This window comes from Phodopus roborovskii, unplaced genomic scaffold, assembly GCF_943737965.1.
Source record: "Phodopus roborovskii unplaced genomic scaffold, PHOROB, whole genome shotgun sequence".
Lineage (NCBI taxonomy): Eukaryota > Metazoa > Chordata > Mammalia > Rodentia > Cricetidae > Phodopus > Phodopus roborovskii.
This window is the reverse complement of record NW_026126625.1, coordinates 5,428,397-5,442,148: the sequence shown is the minus strand read 5'-3', so window position 1 is coordinate 5,442,148 and position 13,752 is coordinate 5,428,397. Positions and strand designations below refer to the sequence as shown.

The following is a 13,752-nucleotide window of genomic DNA, read 5'->3' as shown; positions in this document are numbered from 1 at the left end:
TCTATGCCTTCAAGGCTCAACATAATAGTCAACAGCACTGATTAAAAATGACACAGTATATAGAAGGCCCTGGATTCAATCAACAGCACATGTAGCCAATTCCAGTGTTCAGGAAGTAGAAACAGGAGCAACAGAATTGATATAAAGGGAGAAATTGACAAGGGGGGGGGAAGGCTTTAATTAAGAATGAAGGAAGGAGAGAGCAATATTGAAGGAGGGAGGAGGGATAAATAACATTAAAGATAATTGTTAAAGCCACAGAAATCATATTGTTTTATGTTTACATATAATTATATATAAAATATTAGTGTTGTTGTGTCACTTAAGGACGTGAAGGATTTGAACCGGATCTGATCCAAAAGCCTCGTCTCTGAGGACTAGCTTTTTACTACACTGGAAGTTGCCATGAAAGCTGGCAAAGGAGGGAGGTAGTCCACAGTCCTACCCAGCTGTGCAGCCTGTGAACTGTGACCAGCCTAACAAAAGATCCCTAACAGTGCAATCGTGGCATCTACATTGGCAGTATCCAATAGCTATGTAATTACACCTAAGTCCCAGTCAACAAGAGGGAACTCGTGCCTGGTAAAAGAAACCTAGCCAACTATCTAAGGCTAGTGAGATCATGCATCTTAGAGGAGAGCCTACTACTTTACTAAACTAATATAATTCCTACCTGCATTACATATCTATCCTTATACCCACAAGTGAGTAGACTCTCATCTCTTATCAATCTCTTTGCAGCTAGCTAATGGAGACCAATACAAAAAGCCATAGGTGGCCAAAATGCTGAGAGCAACTGCTTGTTGGGTACTCTGCCAAATTAATGTATCTACAACACAAACCCCATAGCTAAGGCTTGGGAAACATCACCGAGATGGGGCAGAAAGATTAATAAGAGCCAGGACCAGAAAATTTGCTGCAAATGATAGAGAAGCTACACACATTATACTTCAACAATATGGATGCTAAAAGAAAACTGAACAATGACATCAATAGACACTCTAACATAATCTCACAGGCCTTTGTCTAGGCCTAGACAAAGAACTATAATGACTGCTAAGAGAGGGAGAATTAAGTCTCCGTCAAGAATTTGCCCTGTAGTTGGTTATCTAATACCGACTGTTTAGCCCTAAACTCATTCATATATGTAACAAGATATATATGTGTGTGTGTGTGTGCATACATACATATGTATGTTTGTGTGTGTAACAATAATTATTAAAGAAAAGACCATGAATCTAAAAGGGAGTGAGGAGGGAATTGGTAGGGGCTAGAGAGAAGAAAGAGAGGAAGAACATGATGTAATTATATTTTAATTTAAAAACTTCCAAAAGATAAAAATAATTTGGATTAAAAAAAGAGAAGAAAGTAAGAGATCAAAGGCCACCCTTAGGAATATAGCAAGCTTGAGGCCAGCCTAGGTTAAATGAAACTGACTCAAAACAGCCACCAAAAAATACAGATGTAACAAGAAATTCTGTAAAGGGATTCAACCACATGTCTTAGCAGGTAGAATAATCAGTAAATCTGAAAAAAAAAAAAATAAATAAATAAATAAAATTAAACAGGCTGACCAGAAAAAAGAATTAAGAAGGACTGAGGCACCCATGTATACTGTGCTATCATGCATGTTCCACATGTATCATGGGGATTACAGAAGGTGAAAAGACAAAGTGGCAGAAAACCTTCCTGAAGAAAATTGTTAAAAATGATGAAAGACATGAACCTAACCGCTCTAGTTTAATGGATTCCAAGAAGGATGAACCCAAAAGAATCCATATGAGACAACCTTATTGCTCACACATACCCTACAAATTTAAACAAAACCAACAACCGAAACTTTAAAAAACAAAACAAAACAAAAAAACCAATAAACTAAAATTAAAGTAAGTAGAGGGAGGAAAGTGAGGCTGGAAAGTCAATGGAAAGTTATTGATCTTTTAAAGATCAATAAAACTAGCAAACTTTTAGCTAAACTAATCCAGAAAAAAGAAAGATTCAAATTACCGATTTGGGAATAAAAATGAGAACAATGCTATCAGCAAACTTGTTACAAATTCTTTTTGTGGTTACCTTGAAATGTACTGCTTTTGGTCTTCTTGAAGTTGTTCTGTTTGTGGTGTAGACTTTCCAAGGCTGATACAGAGTGACTTCGAGGCAGTCCCCGCTTTAGTCCCCTCTTTGAAGGAGAAATCATCTCCTGGTTGAAGAGATTTCTTCGGACTTTTGTCACTTCTAAAAACAGAGGGAGAGAGGAGAGAGACAGGAGATTGAAAAGAATTAGTTGGTGTCAACTAACCAAGGATGCCGGATCCAAACAGAGCTGCTTAAGGAAGCCACTCTGTAACCGAATGTATTAAAATGTTGCCCTGGATAGCATAACTTCTGGGGGACCTCAAAACTACTGACCTTACAGGTCCCAAAGGGTTGTACACAGATTTTTTAATGAGGTGTAAGCCCAGTATCATTCTTTTGGATATAGTTATCTCAGCATCATTTGTTCAAGGTAATTCATTCCTCAACAAACTGTTTAGAATTATCAACTAAAACATGTTAATATGTTTATTTTTAAATGCTGGGTAGAATTCAGCAATGAAGCCATCATCTAATCTTCAACTTTTCTTTGTGGGAAGTATTTTTTAATAATGAAGTTAATATTTTTATTTATAGATTAAATGTTTCTATTTGCTAGCACTAGGGAGTACAGGTAGACAGATCTCTGTGGCTTCAGGGGCCAGGCTGATCTACATATCAAGTGCCAGGCAGCCAGAACTAAATACTGAGAGTCTGTCTTAGAATAAAACAAAAACACAAACAAAAAATATATCATTAACTTGAGAGAAAAATCTTCACAGGTATGAGCCCCCTACTTGGTTATCTAATACCAGGCGGCCAGTCTTGAAATCATACACATATAAGTAACACTAAACAGACTTAGCAATTCGTTTACTTATGTGTTTATGATTTTGCTGCACATATGAATATATAACAATAACAAAGAAAAGAAGACCATGATTTCCAAAGGGATAGGAGGGCTCATGGCAGGATTAGAGAGTGGAAAAGGAGAAAAGTGATATAATTATATTTTAGCTGTAAAAAAGAAAGAAAAAAATTATCTTAAGATCCAAGCAGGACTATGGAATGCACTTTGACCAACATGTTTAAACTCCTTTGTCTAAAACAGACCCACTTCCTCTCTCTTTCTTTTCTTTTTTCTAATTCTGGGTTCCATGATAATGATATTTAAAAATATTTTAAGTCACTAATTTGCATGATGCAGTATCTTAATTTAAGGCTATATGAACTATCTTATTCCCCTCAAACAAGGATTTGGATGTATTTTCTTAAACCAATGCTCATATACAGCTATAATATGAAATAAATACATCCAGTCAAAGTAAATTTGTCAATCCAGTGAACAGGTGCTGAAAACACAAAACACACCTTGAACAGAGTCTTTCCTTGGGAGTGGTGGCTGAGCAGAAGCAAGCTGAGAGTTCTCCTGGAAATGAGAACGAGGAAGATCAACACAGGCATTTGTTCAAGATAAGAAAAAGTTCTACCTGAAGCTCTCTGACCTTTGCAATTCAGAGAGATCCATAGCATAGAAAAATGCACCAAAGTACACATCCCAAAGACACCCCTGCTATGAGTAGTAATCCCAAATAAGAAGCATGCGAACACACATAAAAAATGAAACAGTGGTGTGTCACACACCCAACCAATGAGGATTTGAAACCACATGGAGATTTGTGTATACCATCATACAATTATGTAATGGAGAGGGCTTCTAAATTCAGAATAGTAAGTATGGTAGCTTAAATCTATTGTTTCATTGAAAATAAGAGTCTCTATGCAGTTCAGGCTGGCTATGTAACAGTGCTCATGGTTCAGCTCCTCACACCAACTTTACAGGGATGTGCACATTTCAGCAACGATGGAATTATGTTTAAGTTCATGTAGATGTGTCTACATTATGAACAAATTGTTGATGTCTGTTTTGGGTATATACAGAAAAAGGTCCAGGATCATACACAACAAACTAACTGGCATTATAACTTTTGAGGAATGGATAGAGAAGATACTGTTCAATTTTATAATGATGACCATACATATCTTTTATACCTGGAAAAAAAAAAAGTCATACAGATTGATTAGGACACTGGACTCTTAACACCTCTGCATCAAACCTCTATTGGCTTGTTACTGTAGTGTAGGAGACAAGACTCCCAGATACATCTAAATAAAAGAATCCTTTTTCAAGATTTTCCTATTTGCTATCTCTTTCTTTTTATGTATATGAGTGTTTTGTCTGCATATTTGTATGTGTACCATGAACATGCCCACAGGGATCAGAAGAGGGCATTGAATATGCACTAATGTGATTCATGTATATAATTAATATGTGCTACACTTATAATACAAATTCACTGTTTCCTAGCTTAACTATATTGATCTTTCAAAAAACTAAAATTTCTTATATAGAAACTTAACTAATCCTTCAGTTCAACAGCTATCATTATCTATGGTACCAACTGGCATGAATTTTTTTTTAGTTTTTTGAGACAGGGTTTCTCTGTATAGCTTAGGAGCCTGTCCTGGAACTCACTCTGTAGACCAGGCTGGCCTTGAACTCACAGAGATCCACCTGCCTCTGTCTCCCAAGTGCTGGGATTAAAGGCATGTACCACCAAGGCCTGGTGTGAAATAATTCTTCAATCAATATCAAAACCTAATGTCAGTAAGTCTCTGCTCTGATATTTTTTAACGTTTATTTTCAGAATAAACTGGGTTACACTATGTAGCCTTGGCTGGCCTGGAACTCACTATGTAGGCCAGACAAGCCTTGAACTCAGAGATCCATTTGCTTCTGCCCCCTGAGTACTGGACCTAAAGATGTGAGCCACCATGTCCAGCCATGGCTGTCTTGGACAATCTAAAATAAAAATTTCCAAAAATGCTAGAAAATGTAAATCAGCATAAAAACTAGTGATAATAGAGTTCTCCCGGCTTCTGTACATCCACCCACATCTGGATTTTTTGCCTTTTAGTTATGACTATAAGATCTGTGAGACTGGCATCTTATCTACACGTAAGATATAGTACTTCTAAAAGAAAATTGCCTCCCATTGTATGGCAGCCACTATCATAGAGGATGCTTTTGAAGCAAGTTCTCACAGACTGGATTTCTTTTCAGACAGTTTGTGTTCCAAAGCATCACTGCATCTTTATTCTTCCCTCTTTCCTCAGCATGATGCTAACCCCATCTAGTAAGCAGATTCTGGGTATACTGTTTTGTTTCCCTGGAAGCTCCTATTATGGTGCCACAGAAAAACCAATTACCACCAAGTTTCATGACAGTGCCCATCTTTACTCCCGCCCACATCCCAAACTACAATCAAAATGAAATAAAGTACTTTTCTGGTAGATAATCGAACACCTATTATAATCATATTATTTTTCAATGACATTTTCACTGTTTTTTAAGTTTTGCTATGTATATTAAAGACTGAATTCATTCTTGCCTAATTTTTTTTTAAAGACTTATTTACTTATTCATTCATTTGTTCATTCTAAGGTTTTTTTTGAGACAGAGTTTCTCTGTGTAACAGTCCTGGCTGTCCTGAAACTAGCTGTGGCTGGCCTTGAATTCACAGAAATCCATCTGCCTCTCTACCTGCCAAGTGCTGGAATTAAAGGTGGTTAAGATCTACTTTTATTATTTTCAATTATGTGCATGGGTGTCTGTGCAGGTTAAGGCACAGGATCCCCTGGTGCTGGGGTCATAGGTGCTGGCGAGTCTTCCCAGTGTGTGCTGTGAAAACCAAATGAGTACTCTAGAAGAGAAGCAAACACATTTAACTGAGTGGTCTCTCCAGTTCCAACTCCTAACTTCACTTGTTTTCTTTACAATACAATAACTAGAACTGTCTTTGTGTTTGTTTGTTCACAAATGTATGTGTGGGACAGGTCCATATGTGTGCAGGTGGAAGCCAAAGAACAAGTTAGGGTGTCCTTCCTTAGGAACTACCCACATTTTTGTTTTTGAGATAGGGTTACTTACTGGCCTGAGACTTGCCAAGTAGTCTAGGCTAGCTGTCTGGCAGTCCCAGGAATTTGTCTCTGCTTTCCCAGTGGTAGACTAAAAGTATGTGCCACTATGCCAGGCATTTTAGGCGTGGGTTCTAAACTAATTCAGGACTCAGGTCTTCATGTTTGCATGGCAAGCATTTTATCAACTGAGCATGTCCCCAGTCCCTGGTTTGTTTTTTGTTTTTTCCCCCCCTCCAAACCCCCTGCCAGCCCCGGCAGGACAGGGTTTCTCTGTGTTGCCCTGGCTGTCCTGGAACTCACTCCATAAACCAAGATAGCCTTGAATTCAGAGAGTTGCCTGCGCTGCCTCCCAAGTGCTGAAAATAAAGGCATGGGCCACCACTTTCTGTTTTGTCTGCATGAGGCTGTCAACCCTGAATCTGGAGTTACAGACAATTATGAGCCGCTGGGAACTGAACCTGGGTCCTTTGAAAGAGCAGCTGGTGCTCTTAACCACTGAGCCATCTCTCCAGTCCTATTGGATATATTTTTAAAACATGGGTCCTCATGTTAAAGCAAGAAGTTTATCAACTGAGCTTCTAACCCAACTCCCTGTCCGTGTGTATAACAGTTCTGGAGACTGAACTCTGGTTTCAAGTACATACTGACTCAACTATTTCCCTGGCTGTTGTTTTGTTGTTGGTTTTTAATTTTATATTTCTTTATTCCTTTGGTTATAGTTTAATACATGTTCACAGAAATATTCAACATTTAACTGAATATCCCTAAATCCAAAAGTTCAAAATCTGAACTGTGCTAAAATCCAAATTTATTTATGTATGTGGATGTTTTGTCTGCATGTATGCCTGCACACCAGAAGAGTGCCACAGATCCCATAGTAAGTAGTACAGTTACGATGGATTGTGAGCCACAATGAGGCTACTGGGAATTGAACTCAGGACCCCTGGAAGGGCAATGAGTGCTCTTAACCATTAGGCCATCTCTCTAACTCCCAAAGATTTAAAAAATTGTTTTGATTGTTAATACTCTAAAATCCAGACATTCTGAAGGGTCATTTCAGATAAGGTACCTTCCAAATTTGACTTCCCACTGGGAGAAACATTGCTGGAGAGGAACTATTAGCACCTGTCAATGGTGATTACTTACATTTCTCATAGCTCTCTTGGACACTTTGGGAACTTCAATTTGTCGAAGAGTCTGTGAAATCTCTGCAATGCTTTTATGTCTTATTAATGCATTTTTCCTTTTAAAAATAGAAAACACACCAAATAAAGGAACTATGTAGCGAGGCTTGCATGAAGTCAGCATCTAAAATACATTGTTTAACTTAAGTGCTAGTTAGTTATCTTGAGGTGGCCTATCTTTAGAACAAGTCCAGAATTACTAAAAATAGCTACTACAGATTCAACTTGTTAATTAACAATGACAGGCAGCAAGGGAGGTGTTATAAATAAGCTGGAACCCTAACCTTATTTTATAAGAGGTTCCTAGTTCTTAGACACCCCTGTAGACAGTAAAGGTCTTTGTAAGTGAAAATAAATACCACATATTCCCTGAGTAATAAATATAAAGTGTCAGATACTACTTGGAGGGAACTCCTGAGAGTTTGTTTCTATGATTCTGACACAAGGGCAACTACCAACTTAGCACATTAGATGGACAAAAATGAGGCTGTCTTCAAACTTTTCCCTTCTCTGAACTTAACTATAGCATAGGTAATTGCTTTGGTACCTTCTCTTCTTGGCTGATCTGGTTCGCAGCTCCTCCAGCTGCTCAGACTCAGTAATGACCGACACTGATTTCTGAGCACTTGATGAAGGAGGTGGTGACTTGCTCTCTTGAGTCATGGAATCATCACTAAAAAATTCTGTAGGAAGAACTCCAGCCAGCTTCTGAGGAATCTTTAACCCCAGGCTGTGGTAAAGTTGTCCAATTGTCCCTGGGATAGAGTCAATATACCTGTGGAGTATATTGGTAGATATGGAACAGAGTTACCATCTCATCCTCTCTACCCCTCCACCCAGCCTGAAAAAAAAATGCCTTTGTAATCTTGTAATTCTAAGGCAGCACCATGTGGAGTCCTTGATAAAACAATGTTAAACTAAGCCAGTAGTCATTAAACTTACAGTCTCAAAATCTCCTCCAGAAACTCTGACAAGTATGCCGAGTCCTTAGTGAGACACACCATGCGCAGCAAATCTGTCACCTGAAAGAAGTTGCAGAAAATTACCATAGCCTCTGCTGGGAAGTAAGTGGAAGCAGGAGCGCATGGTCTCAGGGAAGCAGCCAGGGACTCACCTCCTCCACGACTTGTTCCACCTCATCTGTACTTTGCAGTATTGAGGGGCACTGCTGACACATCTCCAGACGAAGAAACACCTGAAGCTGGCACCTCGAGGAAACAAAATACTTGGTCATGTCTCCTTTGACTGTCACTTACTGAAAACTCTTTCTTTGAGCAAAGATTTATATAAGAAACAATGACCAAGAACTCAGAAGGTAGTTCAGTGTTGAAGCAAATGCCTAGTAATACAGATCAGTGAATTCAATCTTGAGGGGGGGCAGGAAGCAGTGCATGGGCAGGGAAACCTGGGGTGTAGCTCAGTTGGTGACTTGCTTGTGGAGCATGCCTGAGCCTTGCATCTGATTTTCAGCACTACATAAACTGGGCGTGGCGGTGTACATCTGCAACCTCAATACTTGTGAGGTAGAAGGAGGAGTTCAAGGTCAGCCTTAGCTGTATAGCAAGTTTGAGGACATGTTGGGCTCCATGATAACAGTTTGTTTGTTTGTTTGTTTGAAATAAAAGGAGAGAAAGATGAGCTCAGTACTTTCTCTAAATACTGGTGTGCTTGTTAGGTAATCAGATGACTCAAACTGCTGTTCAGTACATCATAAAGGTCACTAACAAAAGCATGCTCAAGCAACTGACAATTTAAACTGTCCCAAGCTAACCTGAGAATTCTGTTTTGGGGTAGTAGTAAAATTAAACAAAGTGGTTTCTTACTCTCTGACTTTGTCTTCTTTATCCAGCTTTCCCCCTAGATTCTGTCGGAGAGTTTTGCTGGTTTTTAAGAGGTTACTGTTCATATGATTCAGGCAAGTCATCTGTAAATACAAAGATATTATGTAGGAGAAAACTGTTACTTATTTCTAGTTTGCTTCACAGTTGACTAATGCCTTATATACTTTCCTCTTCTTTCATTTGAATGAAAACTACAGAAATGAATGTTTTCCTTTGATATCTTAGAGAATGTGCAGGGGACAAAACAAAACAATTATGAGTAACCAAATAGACACAGCAAGCCTTTAGATTTCAACTGTTACAGGAAGGTTTCTTGGGCTATAGAGATGGCTTAACAGTTAGGTTTAAGAGCACAAATTGCTCTTGCAGAGGATTCTTAGCACCTATGCTGGGCTGCTCACAACCACCTGTAACTCCAGCTCTAGAGGGTCAGAAACCTTCTTCTTCTGGACTCTGAATACACCTGCACTCATATATGTATATACTGCACATATAGACACACACACTCACAGGTTGAGTGGGTTCTCTATGTAGTCCTGGTTGTCCTAGAACTTATCATGTAGACCAGGCTGGCTTTGAATTCACTGAGATCTTCCTACCTCCCAAGTGCAGGAATTAAAGGAGTGTGTCACCACACCCAGCTTTATACACTTAATTTTAAAAAGAAGGTTCTACAAAGCAGTGATACCATAAATAGCTCCTGTCCAGTATAGAGAAAGAATCCTGCTCTTGCCATTATACATGAATAAATACCATGAGGTATTCTAAAACAGTGATTTACGACACTGCTAGAATTATGTAGGGAGTTTTTAAAACAAACAGTTGCCCAAGTGCTAACATAAAGAAACTTGGGAGTTAGTCTGTCAATCTGGAAAGACCAGACACTAGCATTAAAAACAAAACAACAGGCCTGAAAAGATAGCTCATCGAGGGGGCTGGAGAGATGGCTCAGAGATTAAGAGCACTGGCTGTCCTTCCAAAGGTCCTGAGTTCAATTCCCAGCAACCACATGGTGGCCCACAACCATCTATAATGAGATCTGGTACCCTCTTCCTGGAGGCATACATGCAGGCAGAACACTGTATGCATAATTAATAAATAAAACTTAAAAAAAAAAAAAGTAGCTCATCAACTAAGAGCACTGGCTGTTCTTCCAGAGAACCTAGTTCTGATTCCAAGCTCCCACACAGCAGTCCACAAACATCTGTCACTCCAGTTCCAGGGGACCAAATACACACAGTATGCAGACATACATGCTGGCAAAACACCCATATACATAAAATATAAATAAACAGATAAATAATAATTATAAACCAATACAACAAAAAGTGATTCTGAAGAGCAGCTAGGGTCAAAACCATTAGTTTAATTCATGTAGCTAACATATACACAAATATAGCACTTTCATTAGGACAGAAGTTCACTTTGATTCTGGCCTTCCAGTTTATCAGGCTCACATTCTAAAATCTGGAATTGTACCCAATCTTATACTCATCATTAAAAGAAAATATTTATCTTTATTTTACATGTATGGATGTTTTGACTGAATATAAATCTGTGCACCATTTTCATGTAGTACCCAAAGAAGCCAGAAGAAGGCATCAGACCCCTTTAGAGTTAAAAAATGTGAGCCACCATGCAGCTTGGGAATTGAACCTGGATCGCCCAAAGATTAGTCACTAGTTTTAACCACTGAGCGAGCTTTCCAGCCTACTCATAACTTTATCATGTACAACATAATGGAAATTCTTCAACTACATCTATGACAGCATCATCTAGACTTTCTTACTTCTAATTCTTTGACGTCCTTTGACTTTAGGAACACTTTAATAGTTGAGACCATATTCTGAGCACATGAATACAATGTGATTTCTCCCGTAGACACAGCCTTTTGGTAGTTTTCATGTATGTAAGACAGTAGCTCCTCTTCTGTTTTAAAGTCTGTGGGGGAGGGGGAGAGAAGAACATTTGCGTTTCATATTCTGATCAACTCTGTGTATCATTTAAAGGTTTATCAATTGGGGAGAGAAACTTTTGTCTTCCAGGAGAAATCTAACTATACCTGGATTGCCATGACTGACTTTAGGGGTTACTAGCATATAACATGAAGATGCTGGTAATGTTAAACATGCCACATTACCTAGCACAGGCAAACAAGGAAAGATAATAACTCATTCAAAATATCACTAGTGCCAAGATTGAGAAAGAAAAGACATTAGTGACTATTTCTAAGGTTTTGTAAATGTGCAAATAAAAATTTAAGATCAAGAAAAAAAAATTTTAAAGTATCTTTGTTTTCTACATAGGAAATCTGAAAGAACCAATGAGAAAGTTCCTGGAGTAAGTGAAGGTTAAGAAGGTTGTATGAAACAAAGTTAACCTAAATAGCCTGCCACTTCCCTAAATATTAGTGGCTTATGAGTGGGATTTGAAACTAAAACCACATTAGCAGGGATTAGATAGGTTCAGGGGTTAAGAGCAGTTGCTGCTCTTGCAGAGGACCTGGATTTGGTGCCTAACACCCACACAGCAGTTCCCAATTGCTGGTAACTCCAGTTCTAGGGAATCTGAAGCCCTCTTTTGACCTCTGTAGATAACTAGGCATACATGTGGTATAAATACATAAATGCAGGTTAACACAAAAACAAACTTTTTAAAACTCACACACAAATCACTATTTTAAAATGCAAAAAAAAGTACTAACTCAGAAATTAAATCTAACAAATAATGTGTAAGACCTATATGAGGGAACTACAAAATTATGAAAGAATTCAAAGGACCAAATAAATGGAAGCATCCTTATGTTCATAAGTAAGCAGGCTTTGTACTGCCACGATGTAAGTTTTCCCCATCTGATCTACAGGTTCAATGCAACCCACTGATGACCTCAACAAATTAAGGTTATTGGCAAACTGATTTTAAAGTTTATACAGAGACTAAAAGTCAACTCAATGTTAAGAGATAAAAGCAGAAAACTAAAAACTACCCAAATTTAAGACTTACTATATATGTGGTATCAGAAAAATAAAATACAAACAGATCAATAGAATAAATAGTGTTCTGTATTAGTATAATCAACTGATTTTTGACAAAGTACAAAGGTGATACACAATGGATGCAAGATCAATAAACGGTGTAAAACAGCTGAACATCCAAATAGGAAATATTAAGTTCAGACACAAACTTTTATCTTTCACAAAGATTAATTCAAAATAAGTCAGCATAATATGAAAATAAAAGATCCTAAGACTGCTAGACAGTAAAAAATAAAATCTAGATATCTAGGAAGTTCAAAGGAAGACTCAGACACATAACAGGTTTGAGGTTATTCTAGGCTGCATAAGATAAAAAGCCAACCAACTAAAAGTAAATTAAATGTTCTACCAACATACTGATGAGAGTGTAAAAAAGGTAAGCCACAGATTTGAAGAAAATATTTGCAAAGGACATCTGATAAACGCTCATTATTCAAAATATGCAAAGACCTCTTAAAACTCAATAATTAAAGGCAAGGAAGAGGGATCAATAGTTGAGGGTGCCTGCTGCTAATCCTAGAGATCAAACTCGCACAGTGGATGGAGGAGAAGCTCCCACTAGCTGCCTTCTGGCCCATGTGTGCACCATAACATGCAGATACCATCTATGTACACCATAACATACAATATATATTAAAATGTTGCAAAAAAATTACTTAAAATTCAACAATATGGCCACCTAAGGGTCATACTCAGTTGTAAGCTATGAGGACATGATCTCCCAGCATTATCCTTTTAAAAGCCAAATGTGGTGGACCATGCTTATAATCCCAGTGCTGGGGAAATACAGATAGGTAGATCCTTGCAGCTCACTAGCTGGGCATACTGGTACATGCTGTGGTTCTAGCATTGTGGAGGTGGAAACAGGAGGATCAGGAGTTCAAGGTGACACTCAGCTACAAAGAGTTTGAAGATAGCTTGGGCTACATGAGACCCTAATTCAATTAATTAAATTTGTATTTTTAAAAGGTGGATGGCTTCTGAAGAATGTAAACCGAGTCTGTCCTCTAGTCTACACGGGGACAGATCCTAGTCTGCTCTTAATTTCTCCAAATAATCTCAATCTTTCTCCTTTTCTACCTCCTTCCCCTCTATCTCTTTTTAATTATTTGTATATTTATTTACATGAGGTTTCATATAGCTCAGTTGTCCTCAAACTCACCATATATATATATATATGAAATAACACTAAACTTCTGATCCTCCTGCCTCTACTACCAAGTTCTGAGATCATACATATGCACCATCATATTCAGTTTTACATGAGGAATCAAACCCAAGGATTTCATGAATGCTAGGCATGCACTCTATCCACTGGGCTAGCCTCCCCATCCTCCAGCAATCTTATATAACAACACAGACACCAAAGGCTTTAGAATGAATCAATACCTTTAAGTTTAGAACTTCTTAATGTTCTTCCTCTGTCTTCTGATTTATCTCCTGTTCTGCTGACTATTGTCTTTTGGAGCCCTTTCTCTGCAGTCATGTCTGGACTACCATCTGGGTGTAACTTCTGAGCCTTTACATTTAGCCTTGCCACATTCAGCATCTTCAAGGAGCGGGACATGGTATTCATCTTCTGTCTCACTGGAGTTCGAGGGATACCACCTGTCAAAACATCAGCAAGAAGAAAGTTAA

The 13,752-nt window shown here is 38.2% G+C and overlaps 1 protein-coding gene across 1 annotated transcript in view; it reads right to left on the bottom strand.

Moving 5' to 3' along the window:
* Ticrr (TOPBP1 interacting checkpoint and replication regulator) overlaps positions 1–13,752 on the bottom strand; it is a 40,128-nt gene that overhangs the window by 10,970 nt on the left and 15,406 nt on the right. The window contains exons 7-15 of the mRNA XM_051206567.1: positions 13,504–13,722; positions 10,869–11,020; positions 9,062–9,162; positions 8,353–8,446; positions 8,181–8,260; positions 7,786–8,013; positions 7,201–7,297; positions 3,445–3,502; positions 2,074–2,235 (exon numbers count right to left, since the gene is read on the bottom strand). Of these exons, the coding sequence (XP_051062524.1) occupies positions 2,074–2,235; positions 3,445–3,502; positions 7,201–7,297; positions 7,786–8,013; positions 8,181–8,260; positions 8,353–8,446; positions 9,062–9,162; positions 10,869–11,020; positions 13,504–13,722 (1,191 nt within the window). The remainder of the gene's footprint in view (positions 1–2,073; positions 2,236–3,444; positions 3,503–7,200; positions 7,298–7,785; positions 8,014–8,180; positions 8,261–8,352; positions 8,447–9,061; positions 9,163–10,868; positions 11,021–13,503; positions 13,723–13,752) is intronic.